The following is a 19,084-nucleotide window of genomic DNA, read 5'->3' on the forward strand; positions in this document are numbered from 1 at the left end:
AAATTAGAGAAAGGTAGAGGTTACGGGTGACTTGAAATAACAAGTCCCTCAATGATACTGGAAAACCCTATTCAATAGATCTTCTTTGCTGGCTGTGAATCCTTAAATCTGCCACAGCTGTTCTTTCAGTGCAGTTATCCAGCTAGCAGTGCATTCACCTTCCTGCACATTCAACCAAACCAGGTTTTCTGTGCTCATTTGTGAGAATCTCATAATGTCAAAAAGTGTGTTAAGATGCAGAGGTGTTATCTACTGCTTCTGCCCTATCCTTAAGGCCTCTTGGTCTGTCAGAGAAGGAAAATAAGATAAATTACTTACAGTTTGTCCTTGACAAGCCCGTGGTGATTGTTACTTGTCACCATACAAATTTGAAGTGTTAATGGGGAGACTGCTTGATTATCTGTTCTTATTTTGTTCTCCCACTCTATCTAGAAATTCATTGCATGACCTTCCTGCTTTGAAATTGCATAAACTGTGCTTGCTCTTGTCTTGTGAACTCAATCTATTGTCAGCAGTTTTCAAAGATTGCTAACAGATCTGGTATCAGCTGGGCTTGATGGAATTTACCTATCAAAAAGGATTTATTTTACCTGAGAAATTCTCTAGCCTGTTATGTCTTGAAATAACCTGGGCTACACCTACACCTTGTTGCTGTTAGTAACCTGTGATCAGATTAGGATGACTTTGAAGTGAGAAGCAAAGCAATAAAATCCATCCTTCCAAGTGTACTGTTTTCAGCTTTCTTCTTCCCATTTTCTTCTTCACCTATTATCTTCCTAGTTCTGTAGAATGAGCTTTTAGCCTGGCTGCATTATTTCATGCTGAGCAATCTTCTTTTCTGCAATTAGCTCTCTTCACTTCAAAGCAATATGAGCATTTTGTTCAGATTTGTTTTAAAATTCAGCTCTTGGCTACCTCTCCAATCCTTCATAGCTGATACTTGTCAATCCTCTTCTACTGGATCACTTGATATTCTTGGCATTTAATTCACTTACTGCATTTCATAGCCAAGGCCTTGGTGGATGTGAACATCCCTCTGTGCCACATGACACTGGAATGTGAGCATCAGACACAGGGCTCACATTGCCACTTCCTCCCACCCCCCCAAGCTTCCTCCTTTAGCAGCTCACCTGAACCAGCACCTCACTCATGGCCTCTCAAAGCACAGCCCTTTCCAGTAACTGAGCCCCTCTTTGGCCACCTGGCAGTTCTACAGGCTCTGTCCCCAGTTCTGGCCCTGCCATGCTGATAGTCCTTGATTACAGCACCCATTTGTAATGACCTCAAAAAGACTGGTGGATGTGCTAACATGTTTTATAGTCTGAAAGAGCAGTGGTAACTTTTCTGGAGCAGAATAGAGTCGGAATGACAAGAGTAATAATCTACATTTTGTTTAATTTTCATGCTGCCACTTAGGGAAGAAGTAAGCCCTGTTTACCAACTTAGAGAAATTAGTTGCGGTGTTAGTTAAGTACTGCAGCTGTACAGTTGGGAAACAGTCTCTATCAGCTGGAGTGAGACATGGTGGGTGTGTGCTGCCCAGAGGTTTTTCATGGATTACTTTCACAGACTGATCCTTTTCCCTTTTTCCTCTCTGTAGATTATAAATTCGGTGGTCTTGCTGATTCTGCTGAGTGCCCTGACTGATCCTGACCAGTACCACCTGACTAGTGCTGAATTAGGGGGTGAATTTGAATTTATGGATGATGCCAGTAAGTACAAATTCCCTAATTCCCAGCACTCATTGCTCCAGCATTTATGTAACTGTCCTGTCGTTTCAGTAATTCCTGTCCTTTTAATTATTGCTTCACCTTTGTGTCTTGCAGATGCATTTGTATTGTGAAAGGTGTTATGACACAGTTCAAACTTGTTTCCTAGTAGTAACCTTATCTGCCACCTCCCTATTAGTAATCAATCCATCTGCTCTGCTGTGTCCTGGCCTGGCAGGGGCAGAGCCAGCCCTTGGCAGGGAGATGTATCCCTGAGCATGGTGCTGAAAGCCCCAGGGGAATTTTGCAGTCCAGAGGGAGATATGGAGTCTGTGCATCTTGCAGCAGCACATCCCAAGTGCCTGCATGTGCACAAGAGCCCACACTGCTGTTCAGAGAGCTGAGTGTGCTCCCTGGTGCATGTATTCATGCACCCCCTGTGCATCTGGCATGACTTGCACAAACCTGCTCGGGAGGATGCAAATACAAACATCAACTGTACAGTCACAGGCATGTTAGCAGTAACACAGAGCAATTCCTTCTCCTACTGAAAGGCATCACAGAAAATATCAATATGGTTTCAGAGAAGGCTAAGCTAGGCCATTTATTGTCTCCTACAAAACCTCCTGTCCTTTGAAAATGTTTCCTTGTTCCATAATTTTTTCAAATTATTTGGTGGTTTGTTGATTTAATTGTTTAATTCATATCTAGTGAAGTTTTCCCTCCATGTGATTTTGATAAAAATGTCTGTTTATTTTCATTTCTGCTCACAAGATGGTTACATTCAACATTTCTCATAGTAGTCTGAAACAAAGTCTGTTGCTAATCACACTGGTGTCTTTCTGGTCAGAATCCCCCTATCTACAGCTGAAGGTTCTAAGTCCTTTCCTCATTCCTACTGAAATCAATAAAAATGTCTGTAGGAGAAGCAGCAGCCCCACACATGAGAAAAAACCTGCCCATTGTTGTGTCAGAGATGCTGGGTGTCATTTAAGGGATGCTTATTTCCACAAGGTCTTTATGCAAATATGCCTTGAGGGTCTACACTGAATTAATGGTAAGGGGTGATTGCAACTTCATTGTGTCTTCATTGAAAACCCACCTACAACTTCCGACCAAAAATCTTTTTATATAACTGGATTTAAGAAAGTAAGGACCATAGTAGATACAGATGGGCTCCTAGCTGATTCTGACATATTAAAACTGACTGCCTTGTCCTAATTCTCAGAGATTAACCTTGGTAATAACTGTCTGTCAGTGTGGTTTTATATAGCCAGCATCAGAGGCCTGCCAGTGCCCAAGGCTTTCAAATTGTAATTCTGTTTTGTAATGCAGTAGCTGTCAGATAAAGTACATTGGGGATTTCCATCTACACTTGAAAATTGTATTTTCTGTATATTTTTATCAAGGCTTATGAAGTGAGCCTTGCAAGACTGTGAAAGGATGGCTTATGGGCCAAGCAACCTCATTTCCATTTGGTAAAGGGAACATTTCACAGGCAGTTAAATTACGAATGAACACTTGAATTAATGTCTCCTTTTATTCTTTGACTCCCTCTGGTTTGGTGCCTTACTGAGTGAAGGCAGTTGAGTCAAGCTACTGACTTTTATGGTTACTGGAAATAGCTGGCAGGAGATAATTTCTCTTTTCTATTCTTTAAGCATGACTGTATTTGTTCAAATGTAATGAAATGTTTTATTATGAAATAAATCATCAGAGAAACCTCAACATGCTCTTTTCCTACTTTTGTCTTTTTTGAAGAAGTGTTTTTCAGGTTAGCTGTATGCACTGAAGCCATGTGTGTGAAATACTGGATGATACATAATTTTTTGTGCTAAGGAAGGTCCCAAAGTTATTATCTATATGTACTTCTGTTGACAAATAAGAATGACACGAACACTTATAGCCATTATTCTCATTCCTGTTGATGCTCCTATCAATAGCAAACAAGAAAAAAATGCAGACACAGAGTTTACATGTAAAATTTGTCACTCCCTTCCTCTCTCTCTGAAAACATCATCTGGAAAAAAACTTATCAGCTGTGTCACAGTAGTCAAATGAAGTCAATGACAGGTTTCCCCTGACTTCCAAGAAACCAGGATTCCCCCAATATTCAGATTCAGATTTATTTCTAGCTGTGCCTGGTTTATGGAGAAATCTCAATTTTCTGTTCCAGCAGTGGGCAAAATTCCTGCCACCTGCAGAGCCACAGCCAGTCTAGTGCAAACTGCTTGGAAACACCAGTGCAACATCAGTTCTAATCCCAGGATTTAGTGTGGTTCCAAGGGCATTACCAGAGGCTCCAAAGTACCTGTTTGATTAGTCAGAGAAAGGATTTACCTGAACACTTAGAAAAAAGCTTTAGGCTATTTATTTTCCCTTCTATTCTAGAAAAGGAAGCAAGGGGGAAGAAAGTCTGCCAAGACTTACCCATGTGGCAGAGGGAGGTACTGGAAGGAACAAGCTGCTCCAGCTGCAGCTTGCTGTGCACACCAGTGTGTGTGGTTTTGTGGCTCTCCTAGATGTACATCTCAGAACCTGGTGAAATGCTGGGCTTCCTCCTGTGTTGGATATTCTGCTGAGCCCATTTAGTCCCATCTTTTTATTATTTCCTGAGGGAGTTTAGAAGCTGGACTAGATAAAATTAGAAATATGTGAGCTGCTCAATGCAATACTGCTGCTGTTAAAAGACTAATAATCTCAGAGCAGGAGATGGAAAAGCCCTACAATTCATTTTGACTTCCCAGAGGTTTTGCCTGAGCCTTCTGCCCAGCTTCTTCAGACACACAGATCATCACCCTGACATGTCAACAGCCCAAACAAGCAGTGGGTGTTGCTTGGTTTTATTTACTGCTGTCACAGTGTCAGGGATGTGTGTGTGATACTTCACAGGCCACATGACAGCAAGGACTGAAATCCTCTGCATGCCCTACAGAAACTGAGGGGAGCCTTGGCACTGATATCAGCAACTTGGGTCAAGATCTGCCCGTGTCCCTGCCCTGGGATGGGCAGACAGGACAAGCAGACATCTCAGGACAGGGGACAATAATGTGAGGGTCTCTCTGCTGAATATGACATGCACCCAGGGCTTAAAAATATTAATTAAATTAGAAAAAAAATTATAAAGAAATCTACAGACAACAGGCTTGGACTTCTGCTGGTGGATAAATGGAAGTGGTGGAGTAGGTAACATTCCTGTCCCAGTCCATCAACACCTCCTATGCAGTACTAGTCCCAGATATAGGGAGAGGCCAAAAGCTAGATCCCTTCCCAGTATGGGATATGCAGGGCAGCATCTTCCCCTCTAATTTTATACTCTAGAGTAAATGTGCTGGGCTGAATGGTGCAGAATTCTCTTTCCTTCTCATTGCCCTCCCCTCTTTCCCAGGGAGGAAATGCTGCTGCTGTGCAGGCTGTGACCCAGGGGGCTGCATGGTGGCTGGCAGCATGGCATCAAGCCTGCACAAGCAGCCTGCAGGAGAGAGCAAGGCAGTAATCCTGAGCTGGCAGCCAGGAGGCTCTTGGATAAATAAGGCTGGGAGAGTGGAGAAACTGCCTGAGGAGTGCAGGCTGCTGCTCAGCAGCTTTCTGCCCCTGCTCCCAAAGCTGAGGGCCAGTGATTAACTCCAGGGCTGGGCAGGTGATGAGGATTTAAGGTCTCCATCACTCCACACTCAGGGACTGGCCTTGCTGGCTGCTCCTCCCTGTCCCTGCAGCACCCACCATCAGCCTCCTCTGCAAGAGGAGAGGGGAAGGCAAGGAAATGCTTCTGAGGTGATTTCAGGGAGCTTGAGCTGCAGCTTGGTGTGCACACGAGTACCCCATGACAGGAGCTCTGCCCAGCCCCAGCAGCATTTTCTCTCCAAAGAGGCAGGAAAATAGGATGTCACTGCAAGGTATAAGAATAAAAAACTCAACTGCTTTCTTTAAGCCCAAGGAGAAAAAAACTCAACTGTTTTTTTTAAACCCAAGGAAAAAACTCAAAAAGCCATCTAGGACAAATGGGCTGGATAACCCATTCAGCAGTCCAAGTGCAAACCTTCTAGCCATAGAAGGCACAGCATGGCTGGGAAAAAAATCACACAGCCCTGTCAGTTTCTCATTTAATGTGCTGCATATCTAGTTTCACTCTGATTAATTGAAGCTGACACGGCTCAAAAAACCCAATGAAGCCTTAAATGAGAAAGAAGTAGCTGGAGCCAACTAGGACTTGGCATGGTGGAGCAGAGTTAGGGAGGCACTGGAGACAGGGAGCATGAGTGTGTCAGACCAGATCTTCATTGTCAGGTTCATCACAGTTTGCTGGGCTCTGGCTCTGAAGCAGTACTGCCACAGTCACAGCACAGTGGAACCTGTGACTCCTGCATCTGCTGCAAATGACAATGACAGCAGCTTCCCCCCAGATGCAGGAAGTAGGTGCTTGGGATCAAGAACAAATGCATATGCAGTGCCTCCAAACTGATGGTCAGAATCAAAATATTGATCCATGAGCCTCTTTTCAAGAGGTTCAATTGAGGTTAGTGGCTACAGCAGCCATTTTCACTTTTCTTTCATTACCTTGATTGTACCTGGTCTATTCAAAATAATTTTGATTTCACAGGATGTATATAGGCAGCCAGAGTAAATGGCCACACAACCAGAAGTGTCTTAAGAGGCTGCAGTACCTTTCATTAATAAAGGTTATTTTGTGGATCCTTCTTCCTCTTGAGGTCAGAATTCAGATCACTTCTAGCAGGTACAGCACAGCCTTTACAGCTCCTAAAAACACAGAGACTGGTTGAGGTAATGCAGCTCAAACACTGCACTGGTTGTCTGGATTCTCTACACATTCCAAGAGGAGAAGGAGGTGCCTTTGAAGAGCAATTTGGGATGCACTGAGATGTCAATCCCTCCTGAATGAGGAGCAGGGAGCCCAGCTGCCTCCCCATGGCATCGTGTATCACCCATGAGCTGAGCTGGAGGAAGCCACTGGGAAGGCAGCAGGGAGTGCCAGGGTGAGCTGAACTCACTGCTGAGTGCAGACCCCTCTTCTGGGTGAGACCTGCTTATTTTGACAATAAGACAAAAATTCAAGCATTTCAGCTGTGAGAAAGGACATCTGTGCTCCAGGGCCTCATCAGACTACAGTGGTTTGAATGAGCTCCTCCAAGTGCCAGGAAAGGGCACTTTATCCTTCAAATTTCATCCATTAAATGAGGAAGTAGCCTGCCATAGGACTTTTTCTGTGGCATTTGAGTTCCTATGCAATCACAAGGAGAAATTTTGGGGGCAAGAGAGAGAGAGAACAATAATCCTGAAACCTAGGACACAGGCAGTGATCTGGAAAAGGACACACCTGGGTTCTGAAGTCCTTAATCCTGCTGCTGGTAGCTGCAGTGCCCAAGGAGCCAGAGAACACAAGCAGCTCTGGACATGTCCTCACCTGCCAGCAGCAGTCTCCTCTTGCTCATTTTTCCTCCAGCTTCACAGGTCTCAGGTTCCTCTCTGCATGCAGAAATCTGGATTAGTGCCATCCAGGGCAAAGTTTGTGCTCCCTCAGGCACAGGAGGATCAAGGATTGGGTTCTTTTGTTCTCTACATGGGTGATCATTCTGGTAGGCTGGAAATAATGACAGACAAGACTTAGTGCCTGTCCTTCCTCCTCAGCCATCACCTGGCTGAGCCTGCACTGCTTCCTGGTGGTGGCACGTGAGACCTGTCCACAGCTGCCAGATCCTTCCAGAGACTTGGGTGAAGGCTCCAGGGCATGTACCCAGAACCTGATTTTGATACATCCAGGGAGTTGAGTTGAGGACTGTTCCATGCTGTGGGATGCTCCTCATCATGTGCTGGAGTTTGATGTTGTGGCAGCTCTGTGATGAAATTATGCCATCTTTACACTTAAAATGCCTCCAAAGTTAGGGTAGTGAGCATCCTGAACTCTGTGGTGTGTTTGTGCATCTCAGAGCTCCTCCACATACCTTGTCAAGGCAGGGAGTTTAAACCTGGTGACAGCAATGTGAGCAGCAAGCACCTCAGGTACCAAGAGAGGTGGGGTCTCTAAAGCCATGTCCTACGTACCCCATGTCCTCTGTCCTCTCTGTGCACTGGCTTAACCTCAGAAAATAGGCACAGTGTTCCCCTGCACTCCCAAGCTCACTGTAAGCTCAAGTTCAGAAATTCACTTCTGATCTCCTGACAGTGGTCTGTAATCACACCTAGGGAGGTGCATATGAAAAGAACAAACATGTATTTTTTCCCCCCAGGATCTCCTTCCAACTGTTCATGGCTTAGGAACTTAAATCTAATGAAAAGTTGATTGAAAGCTGATCAGCAGTAGAATAAAAAGATAGGAGTCCTGAAATTCCTCCAATCAAAACTTTGAAGAATAGAATATTTTTCTTTCTTTACTGCTTTACCTTTTCTGACAGTTATACAATTTCATTAATAAATATATCACTGTTATTGGTTGAAATGAAAAATTTCAAGATGTTATTTCTGCTAAGATGACTTTATCTGCCACTTTTGCTCCTTTTCCAGTATAGAGATGTATGAGCAATGGTATGCAGCAGCTGTTGGTGAAGAAACAATCTGGAGTGCAGAAAAACAGATACTCACTACAGATATCAGCACCATGAGTAAAACAGTCCTGTCAAAACTGCTCCTGATTTTTGAAAATCCTTAGAAGAGCTAGAAAAACTAGACCATTCATCTCCATGGTCTTACAGAGGCTGCAGTGGTTTGCACAGTGTTAGTGTAAGTGCCAGCACAGTGTAATGCTGCAGGCTTGAACAGATAGAAGCACTGTCTGTACTTAGGAGGTTCCCACAAAAGGCAGGGATTTCCTCCAGCAATGCCTGAACAATGCACCTGACCCCATCTCCCACCCTGCCCTTTGAGATGCTCTGCACAGGGGAGGTGGCAAAATAACTGAACCAAGCTCTGAATTTGCCTGCAATCACTGATGTGTCGTGTCTCTTTTCCAGATATGTGCATTGCCACTGCAATTTCTCTCCTGATGATTCTGATCTGTGCCATGGCTACATATGGTGCATATAAGGTAATTCCTTGTGTTTGGGGAAGACCCAAAGAAAGTGAACCATACAACTCCATAGAAACACAATTAAGAAAACTGTTTTCTAACAATTGCTTCTTTACTTGTTTAGCTGAAAATTGGGAGAGGGAAAAGCAGTTGAAGAGGCAGCAGAACTGATTGCTTAGATCAGTGGTACCCCAGGGCCCCCTGCTGAAATTGTGTTGACTGTCTGCAGTTTCAAATATGAGTGAGCTCTGGGCAAATGGTGAATTCAGAGAACTGAATCTTGTACTTATCAAAGTTAAGGGAATTTTTTCCCATTCACCTCCCAAGCCTGTGGTTTTTTCCAGGATTAATCTTATTAATTAGAAAGGAAATGTATTGTGTGGTTTCAGAATCTCCTAATGTAATGAGTTGTGGGAGTTGCACCGCATACATGACTGCAGTAGAGCAGCCAAATTGCCTTGGCCAAAGCTTTTGGCTGAATGTCATATTTCTTTTATCTGATTTAATACTCCATAATGTCAAATATTCCTTAGATTCCTGTAGAAAGACATATATTCCTCTAACTTATGGCTGATGAGTTTCTAATTTATTTTCTTTTCAGCAACATGCAGCTTGGATCATCCCTTTCTTCTGTTATCAGATCTTTGACTTTGCCCTCAACACGTTGGTTGCCATCAGTGTACTCGTCTATCCCAGCACAATTCAGGATTACCTCCGTCAGCTGGTAAATCATTTGATGTTCACAAACCTTTGGGGGGAAAAACCTCAATAAGGTGGAGTTTCTGCCCTGTATTCCTGGCCAGTGGTGTCCTTTTCATACAGTCCTTGAGAAGTTCTTTCAGTCCTTGCCAGACTGAATTCATCATCCTTGCAAGGCTGCATTAGTAACTTACTACAGTATTTGTGAAAAGCTCAGAAGTTTTGCAATGATGTGAAAGCTCCCAGCACCATTCATTTAGAGTGAGACTCATATTGCAAGATATAGATAATAAATAATTGCTTTTACAATTATTTATTGCAATTCGGAGTTATTGTGTTCATATCCAGTGGCTTATTTTTGGTACTCTTTCAAGGATATTTTGTTGCTCCTTTTAATTTATTCAGAAGCTATAACACATTTAATTAGGCAGGAATTTGATTGAGTGTAGGTTGGGTTTTGCTAGAAAACAGTTTGGATTCTGTCTTAGGGACATTGAGAGTCTCCCTTCTTGTTCTGCTTTGGCCAAACATCCATGGCCAGTATTGCACAAGTGTAGAGGATATGATCACAAGGCCCTAGAGCAAAGACAAGAGCCCACCAGCCTCTGTCTCATCACAGGAGCACATCCCACATCCAGCAGGGTTCACGTGGAGTCACAGAGCTCTGGAGAAGCCAGAGCTCTGCAAATGTCCCTGAAAATCTGCCTTGAGAACCTGAATACAGATTAGCTTGGCTGTGAACTTTGTTGTGTGGCTGGAAAGCTGGCCAGTATAAATAACAGGTAATGAGAAATAGCAGGCAGATAAGTAGCCACACAAATCTGCAGGAAGAGGCAATGTGTCATGCCAGTGAGAGCTGGGATGTATCAGGAGCCTGTTATCCTTCATCTTATTTAACACCCACCTGCATTCACAGCTGATGGTGGATTGGAAGAGAAGCAAAAGCATAAATCAAAAGGTTCTCTGAGATATGAGTGGAAAAGAGCAAATTACAGCCATGGTTTGGGAGTGCTACAGCTGGCACTGCCACTGCTGGAGCCTTCCTGCCTGTCCTTTGCCTACAGACCCCTGCTGCTGCATCAGTGCCAGCCCTGCTCTTCTGGCAGCACAAGCATCTCTGTGGCTGCAGAACTCCCCCCACCTCCCAGAGCATGAGCTGTAACCAGATTTTACTCAGTCTTGGTCACAGTACAAGAACATGACGGGGGCAAAAACAAGCTGGTCAATGTTCACTTGAAAGCCTCTTCTCTTCTGCTGAAAATCTGGTGCTGCATTTGGAGCTGACTCACTGGAAGGGCAAAGACAGCTGTTCCTCCTAAAATGTGTGCTAACACATCCCTTTGTTTCCTTTTAGATAAAAAATATAACAGGTCCTTCTGCAGCAGAAATAGAAAGAGCAGGTCTTGGAAGGGATTTGGTGCTGCAGCAGAGCACTCTGTGATCTGTACTGCTGCTCTGGAGTGCTGAATCTTTGGTTGCACACGTCTTTGTCTTGCTGCTGTAAATCATATTCTGGACTGATAATGAAATGCCACAGGTCTTCAGGAGTGCTAAACTGTCAGTGCTCAAAAGGGCAAGGGGGATTTCCAGGATAATTATAGGCTGATTAGCCTGACATTGCTACCAAGCAGAATAGTAACAGAAGGGCTGGGGCTGAGAGGACGGTCAATTGATAATGGATTAGAGCAGAAAAAAATTATTAATGACTGCCAGCACAGTTTCATGAGAAATCAGTCCTGCAGGCAAACTCATTTTCCTTCAGTGACAAGATAACTGACTCCATCAATAAAGATGGGCAGGGGCTTAATGGGCTTTGATGAGATGTTTGACTTCGCAGCATGATGCTCAGAGCAACAATAAAGCACCAGATCAATACAGGATGTATCACATGGATTAGGAGAGGTCAGCTGGCAGACTGCACAGGGCTGTGGTCTAGCTGACCATCTGCCAGTGAGTTTCTATTTTCAGTAGAGGAAGGTCTCCAGCAATCAGCAGTAGATTTCATGCTCCTCCTGACTTCCATTAATAATGTTGGACCCCAAGAGGCACTTCACAAAAGCTGATGTCAGCCATGGGAGAGCTTCTCCAGGCTCATTGTCTAGAGGGATTGAGTCCTTCGATGGGAAGCTGTGGCCAGGAATATAATCTGGCTGCTCTGTGTCATCCTCTGGAAGACCCTACCCTGCATTGCCCAGAGTGAACACATCTCTGCATTTCCCAGTGGCAGTACTTGTGACTTTTCCCAGCAAATTCATTTCTGATGAAACCCGTGGCTGACACTGAGCTAGACTGCCTGAGAGCTTGAGTTCAGCCCCTGATGTTGCTACAGAGATAAATGCAAAGAAATGTAAAAGCCTGAGCAATACAGATGAGCACACGCTTTGACAACTGTGCCTGGGCTGCAGTGACCCTGTAAGCAGCCTGGGGATTTAAGTGGCAAAACTAGAGTCCCTAGGTTGTTTTGCTGTTTGCAAAAATTGCTCTTGGGATTTGTGAACAGAAAAAAGAGCAATTAACAGTAAGGGAGAAGAGACTTCCCTTCTCTGTCAACAGTGTGGATTTCCTTCATCTATTTATGGAGTCTGGTTGTAAAAAAACAAGGCTTGAAAGTCAGAGAACATACAGAAAAGTTCTTTAAAAACCTGTAGAAAAGCTGGATATATTGTAGTATGATGAGAGGCAGTCAGCTTTTCCTGCTTCATTTACTGAGACAGAAGACCAAGAGGAAGTGACATTAGAGGTTTCATATGCAAAATAATAAGGTATTAAAATGCTGTTTAAATTAGATGTAAGGCATAATGCTAATGAGCAGCTGGAAGCAAGTCCAAGTTAAGTTCATTTAGAAACAAGGATTAGTTTGTATTTTATCATTTGTGCTGGAGATTAGGGATGGGGAAAAACTACTAAGAGCTGTGATGAATTTTGCCACAGTTAATGTTCAAAAAAGTTTTGAAGCTGTTCTGCATCTGCTTTGAAGCTGATTATGCCTCCTGTGTCTTAGCTGTGGTCCCAAGCACAAGTGGCTCAACTGGAGGCCCTTGTCCCTTTACCTGGAAGGGAACTTCTGTTGGCGTGAGGTTGTTGCATTTGGTTCAGAGTAGGTACATCTGTCTGAGTGGGCAGGAGCAGAGGCGAGATGTGAAGGGCACATCCACTGTTATCAGATACTCAGGTATGGGACAAGGTGAAAATCAATGCAAGCAATTACACCACAAATGCAGTGCCATTGGGGTGTGATCCCTCCTGGTGGTTTGCAAACCCTAAGCCCTGGGGTTGTCTTGCCCTCATCTCCTTTGCAGTGGTCTGCCAGGGTAGGCAGGAAGCAAGGATTGTGTTTCTTCCTGGCATTCTTACAGTTTCTGTTCCTCTAAACCTGCTTTGCATTTGGGAAATGACATTATAGGGGGCACAGCTCCATAAGGTGAATGAAAAATCCCAACTGTTCTTCAGATCCATTATTGAATATCTGGAAGAAAGTGTGCATTTGGTAACAGAACACATTTAGCAGTCTCAGAAGAACTTTTTGTTTGCTCTAAGGTGAGAAAAACCCTGTTTCTTTAACCATTTCTACTTCATTATCATCTGGTATTGTTCTGTAGTTACTTTGGTATCATGCTGTAGTTACTTTTACATCTGCCAGATGTCAGTCTGTGGGTGATGAGTTACAGCCTCTGTGAAACTCTCCATGTACTTTTAGCAAGATGATGATCTCATATCAGTGAGCTGGTCGGGGTCATAGCTGAAAATGTTGCAATAGTGTTCACAGGGTGTTTGGAACAGTGTCTTTGGAAACTTCTTGTTGCCTTTTGATACCCAGCTGCACTCAGGTGTGCTACTTAATTGCCATGGATAGCAGGAGCATCTTAGCCTGAAGTCTCATGTAAAATAAGTAAATGTTACAAGTTTTGCATTTAGTAAGTTTTGTGGTGATCATGTGGTGATCACCACAAGTTTCTAAGAGTTACACTGGGATATCTTGGTTATTATCATTGTAATAAAAAGAAAAAACTTTTGCACGCAGCAAATCCAATATGTGTAAAATAAAAATCATTTAGTTCTTGGTCTAAAGCAGTTTGACCTAAAGCACATTTCTTTCATTTAGCCCCTCTAAATCTTTGATATATATATTTTAAAGCCTTCAAATTAAACACTTCATCTTCTGCCATTTGATAACAGATATGAAATGGATTGAAGCAGAGGTGCAGAACAGGCTGGTCTGCAACTGAGTTATGCAAACTTTTTTCTAATCAAAGTGCAGGACTATGACAGTTCATCTAAACAAAATTTCAAAATATATTAAATAGCTTTACTGTGGGACTGCCTGCAATGCTGCTGCCTAACAATTCAGGTGGTATCAGTCATGCTTTTAAACTTATGGAGAAATGCCTAGAGAACATAAGGAGATAAACCTAAAGAAATTTTTCCTATAAATTAGAGCTTAAAACCAAAATATCCTTTCTGACATTTTTAATGCCATTTTATGATCCTGAAGAAGTTCCACTGACTTCATAGCAGAGCTTTACAAATTCTACAGACACACTGCTGTTTTCTTTCAATGTTGTAAGATTTCAATACTTGGAGGATTGTAACTTGGAATAACAATCCACACTGTATTTTAAAGTGGATTTTTTGTGATCCAAGGAGAAGTAAGACATGAAAGGTCATGCAAGCAGGCTGAGGGAATGAGAAATGGCTTTAGCCTTTTTCATTTTATTCTTCTTGTGCATTTGTACAATACCAAGGCAGTAGAAATGTACTTTCCATGCATGTTTTAGAGTCTTTTAAAGTGTTTAATAGGGCTTTGATATGCATAAGTAGTATTTTTTTTAATTAGAAGTGTATCAGGTATATTATTATGCACACAGCCCTCTCCATGTCCATGACAAGGTTATAAATGACACTTTAATTATAACTTTAGCATGCCAGTGCAACACCATTGCAACTAGCTTTTGTTTGTATAGAAAATTTCGTCATGTTCTGCTCCAAAATCACTCCTCTGTTTCCAGTGATGGGCTTAATTTTTCCCACCCAGATGTATTTCAGTTCACAGCTCCATCAAGCCTTGCACAAGATCTGACACTGATTTGTTTCCAGAAGCTGCAGCACCAATCCTGGTGCCTGGAACCTTCCCAGCAGCAGGATTTCAGTTACTGGTCTTCCCACAGGAGAACAAACTCCCAAGACAGGAGCAGAATTTCTTGTCCCACCTCATGTATTCAATATTTAAATTCATCACTGCAGTCAGTGAAGACCAGTGGTTTGATTCATCTGAACCACTCTTGGTACCTGTTTTCTGTGGGAATTGATGAGATTTTGGGAACAGTTGCAGCCATGGGATGGGACCCCAAGGGCTGCCTAATGGCACCAATTCCAGCGTGGTCCCTGGACCGTGTGCAACTGGAGCCAGTTGAGATGTTTCCTGCCATCTTCCCTGCTTCTTTGCCAAAGGTGCAGGTATCATAAGTTGGTTTTCCTACAGCACTGGAGGGGTTTGTAGTTGTGACTTAAGATCAGACTGCTCATAGGCTGGCCCAGCCCAGTTAGCAAAACAAGACAAAGGGGTTTCTTCCATGCTGACCCAATGCTCCTGGGCTATCCATCAGAGAAAGCTTTGTCTCCCACACAGGGAGCTGGAAGCTCCAGAAGAGACTGACTTTAGTTTTCACATCCTGCACCAAGATCTCCCAGGCACCTCTGTGTGGGGGTGACCAAGGCATGGGTGCAGCACCCACTGCCTCTCTGGGGCTGCTTACACCTCTCATCTCTTTGGGACAGAGACTCAGAAAGCTGAGCCTGAAGGGGCCAAACCTCTGTATTTGTTCCTCATGTGCTCTCCTGGCTTTGCTGAGATATTTGCTGAAACACTGGTGCTGATATAAGGGAAGGCCAGGCACTGCTGAGCAGCACACCCTGCACCAGACTTGACCAGGGCTCATGGCTCCAGCAGATGTTCCTGCTTTTCAAGGAAGTGGGAACTTTCTTGGTCATTTGCCTGCCCTCTTCTTGCCCTCATGTAAATCGCTTTTGAGCTGATGTTTAGAAACAGCCCATTAGATTATGGCCAGAAACACAGCATGCAGTCATCCAGTCTTTGACCAGTGACTGGTTCCCAAAAACCAGCTTCTTCTATGGAGAACCAAAGTCTTAATAGGAATTTTTTATTACATTCACAAACTATTTTGACTATTATTTTAATAGTAGATAAGTACTGAAAAAATAGTTTGGGTACAGATTTACTGTAACTGTCTTAACCTGATTGGACTTTCTAACTTCCTAGCTTATGGTGTCCCTTCTGCAATCAGGAGGGCAGGTTGGGGCATTAATACTTAAATTTTTATGCATATAAAGTTTCTGTTTAATTTTTCAGTGCATTGGGGTTTTTTTGCATATACTCTTGCTTTCTTGGTCTCTGGGTGACTGTATCCACTATATTTTCAATAACCCTCTGTGGAAAAAAAGAAGCAGTAACTTATTGAATTATAGCAAACTGGTTCTCTACAAAAGCTCTACCTCAACAAAGAAGATAACATGATAAAAACTTTAGTTCTGGAATTCAGTAGAGGAACAGAAACATTGCTGTCAAGAAGCAGAAAATGTGCTTATGTAACATCTAGCTGCAAATGGTTACAGCTGCTGTTGATGTTAACCACTCTGAGCAGTTCATGGAAGCGCTAAATAAAGAGCTATTCTCAGTAGCAGCTGTCCAAAAGAAAGATAATTTCCTGATGCACTGGGCTGAGTGCTGGAATAAGGGTTATTAAGGGGTTACTCTGGATTTACACCATCATTGCCAAGAGTACAGTTATAGCTCGGTCTAGTTAATTGTCCTGACAAGGATGCAGAGCTGGCCTGGTTAAGTAATTAGACCTGTAAGGGAAAAGGGAGTTGTGTGGAAGGAACTATTGCATTCAGATATAATGAGCTACTGTTGCAGTGGAGTTATCTTTTGTGGAGAACAGCTCTGTCTGTGAACAATGGTTTGTTCTAACTGAAACAGGAACTCGTATCTCGCAGTGTTTCAGAACTATTTGGAACGTTCATTTCAAAGGGCGAGGAGATTTAAGCAATAAAAAATACAGTAAAACATTTTTAGGGGCTGTATTTCAGTCACTGATCCTAAAGTGTTTCACAGCTCTAAATCACTAGAGCCTGTGCTAAGCAGGAAGATTCATTTTGTCACTTCTATTTCAGGTATGTGGTAAGAGAAGGGCCTGGGGCAGATTTACACATTTCAACTTGAAATCATGAGATGGCCCCGTGTAGGACCCATGACTCCATGGGGCACACGCTTAGCAGCACTAGCAAGTGCTCCTAGAGAAGTAGTCCAAATTTAGCCAAAACAAGATGGAGCAGAAGAGACTCAAGGTATTTTGAAATGTCATAAAATACTAGGTGAAAGGATTATGCTGTCCAGTTTTTCCTGCTTTGACTTTCTGGAAAGAGTTGCCACAGTTCTTTGGCAACCAGTGGCAGAGTAATGATTACTCAGTAAGTAAGAGATTTGCTTGCCTTTTCCCATGGTGGAAGATTTCCTGCTGCAAAGCTCTCAGACTTCTGCTAGTTTGTGTCAGATACAAACCCAGTGTACACAGAGGAAGAGAGAGCCCACACCACATCCAAAGCAAAAAGCAAATCCCCCAGCCCTCCAGGGAGCCTTTGGCAGCTGAGTGTTCACAGTGCCTGTTGTAGCCACACTTACTGAAACTGGTTGTTGGTGGGGAGAGCTCTGGATTTAGTAGATCACAGAAAGCTTTGTAAGCTGCTAATTATAGAATGCACTAGCTGAAAGGCTCTTAAATGACTTCTGAGATTGACTCACAGTGTTTTGCTTGTTTTTGCTTACACAGCCCAACAATTTTCCCTACAAGGAAGAGATTATGTCTGTGAACCCTACGTGTCTGGTTGTGATTATCCTCCTTTTCATAAGTATCATTTTGGCTTTTAAGGTAAGTGCACTGTTGTGTATAAAGTCCACTTCTGGTCATGGGTGGAATGTCCCTTGCAGAGAGGTCTGTCTTTAGAAGAGTTCTGGGTGACTACACCCCCAGTAGCCTGATACCTATAAGAAACAGGGTTATTGACATATGAAAAAGTTATGAAAAATCTCATAGACAAGCACAAGAACATGTAGTCCACAATGGGGAAGTGTGATGCTTGTAGGAGGAACTCATGGCTTATGAATCTTTTGAAGCAGTGGACAAGAGAGAGCCTGTTGAAACAGACTTCTTGTTTTTTCAGAATGTGTTTGGCAGTGTGTTTCGTGAAAAACTTTAAAAACCACCCTAAAATGGGCAGGGAGAAGAGAAAAGGTCACCTCACTGACTGTGGCTAGGGAATAAAGATAAATTATCAGTCTTTCCAACACTGCCACCCATGCAGTTCAGAGCATTCGTAAGAGATCTGGGAAGGGGAAGGAAATCTAGCAACACTTTCTTGCAATGTGATTCAAAATAGGGAAAATAAACAGTCAAGAAATCTTTGCAGGAGAATCTCATGGGAGGGACTGACTGAAGAAGGAAATGGTAGAGAAATTCAGTGGTAAGAAATTCCAAGTAGTGGGCACTGAGGAAGCATGCTCTTGTTTCACAAACACTGCTGTGGGCTCTGAAGTAAGAATGACCACCTATAAAAGGGGTCTTGTAGCTGTTACAGATAGACCTGTGAAAATATTAGCTTAGCTCCTTTCCGGTCAAACAAGTAAATCAAATGCTAAGAATATAAAGAAAGGAATAGAAAACTCAAAAATATAAATTGTACAATTTCTTAGCCAGTTCTGATGCCCACCATCACTGGAAGCATGACTTCCCTTCTGGTGCCCTGACTCAGAAAGAATTCTGTAGAGCAGGTAAATAAATCCCAGCAATCTCTCCTGGGAGGAACATCATAAAGAACTGTCAGACCTGGCAACAGAAGGACACAGAGAATCAGAATTTATTTGCAAACCTAGTGGGTGACAGGGCTGGAGGTGGCAGGTACCAAGCAAAGAGGAGATGTAGCATCTCCCAGAGCAGCTGGAAAGGGCTCATGTGAAACCACCACACCCAGGCTGACTGTCCAGTGTAGCAGCCCCCTCCTGCTGTGGGTCAGAAGTTCAGAAGGAGCTCAGAATAAGATCAGACAAATTGATGTAGGAAAAACAATCACCTGTGGCTCCAACTAGTACCCTGAGCATTGGACCTCTTGTAAAATATGCTGGTGTGTTTGCCCTTTTCTTGCGTCCTTCTGTGAGTTTCTTACAGCACAGTGCTGCTGTTTTTGTATTTCTTGTGTGGGACTTAATTTCAGATTAGTCTTGCTCTCTCTGCAGAGCAGTTTTGCACTAGATTAGAGAAGTCCCAAAGAGTCACAGTGACACCAAAGATGTTACTTCCAGACAATGCATTTGACATATACAGGGAATGTTACTGTGGCAAAAGATGTAGATTAGGTTATTGAAACTACTTCAAAATTGGGAAAAGAAACCCAACAGATAGGGTGTATTAAAGTGCTGTTGGAAGCTGTGCTCACTCTTCTGCTGTGATTTAGCAACAGAGTTTAGCTTTCTGGCCTTATATGTTCACAACCATACAGCTGATTTTATTTGCACTTCTAAGAAATATGTGTGAGTTTAATAAATCCAGAGATTTTTGAGGTTCCACAAGGAATGTGTTCTAAA

The 19,084-nt window shown here is 43.1% G+C and overlaps 1 protein-coding gene across 1 annotated transcript in view; it reads left to right on the plus strand.

Moving 5' to 3' along the window:
* The window catches only part of LAPTM4B (lysosomal protein transmembrane 4 beta), a 59,077-nt gene that overhangs the window by 16,278 nt on the left and 23,715 nt on the right, over positions 1-19,084 (plus strand). Inside the window, exons 2-5 of the mRNA XM_009087069.4 lie at positions 1,601-1,712; positions 8,675-8,748; positions 9,332-9,454; positions 17,277-17,375. Of these exons, the coding sequence (XP_009085317.1) occupies positions 1,601-1,712; positions 8,675-8,748; positions 9,332-9,454; positions 17,277-17,375 (408 nt within the window). The remainder of the gene's footprint in view (positions 1-1,600; positions 1,713-8,674; positions 8,749-9,331; positions 9,455-17,276; positions 17,376-19,084) is intronic.

The sequence above is a fragment of the Serinus canaria genome, chromosome 2 (genome assembly GCF_022539315.1).
Source record: "Serinus canaria isolate serCan28SL12 chromosome 2, serCan2020, whole genome shotgun sequence".
Classification (NCBI taxonomy): domain Eukaryota; kingdom Metazoa; phylum Chordata; class Aves; order Passeriformes; family Fringillidae; genus Serinus; species Serinus canaria.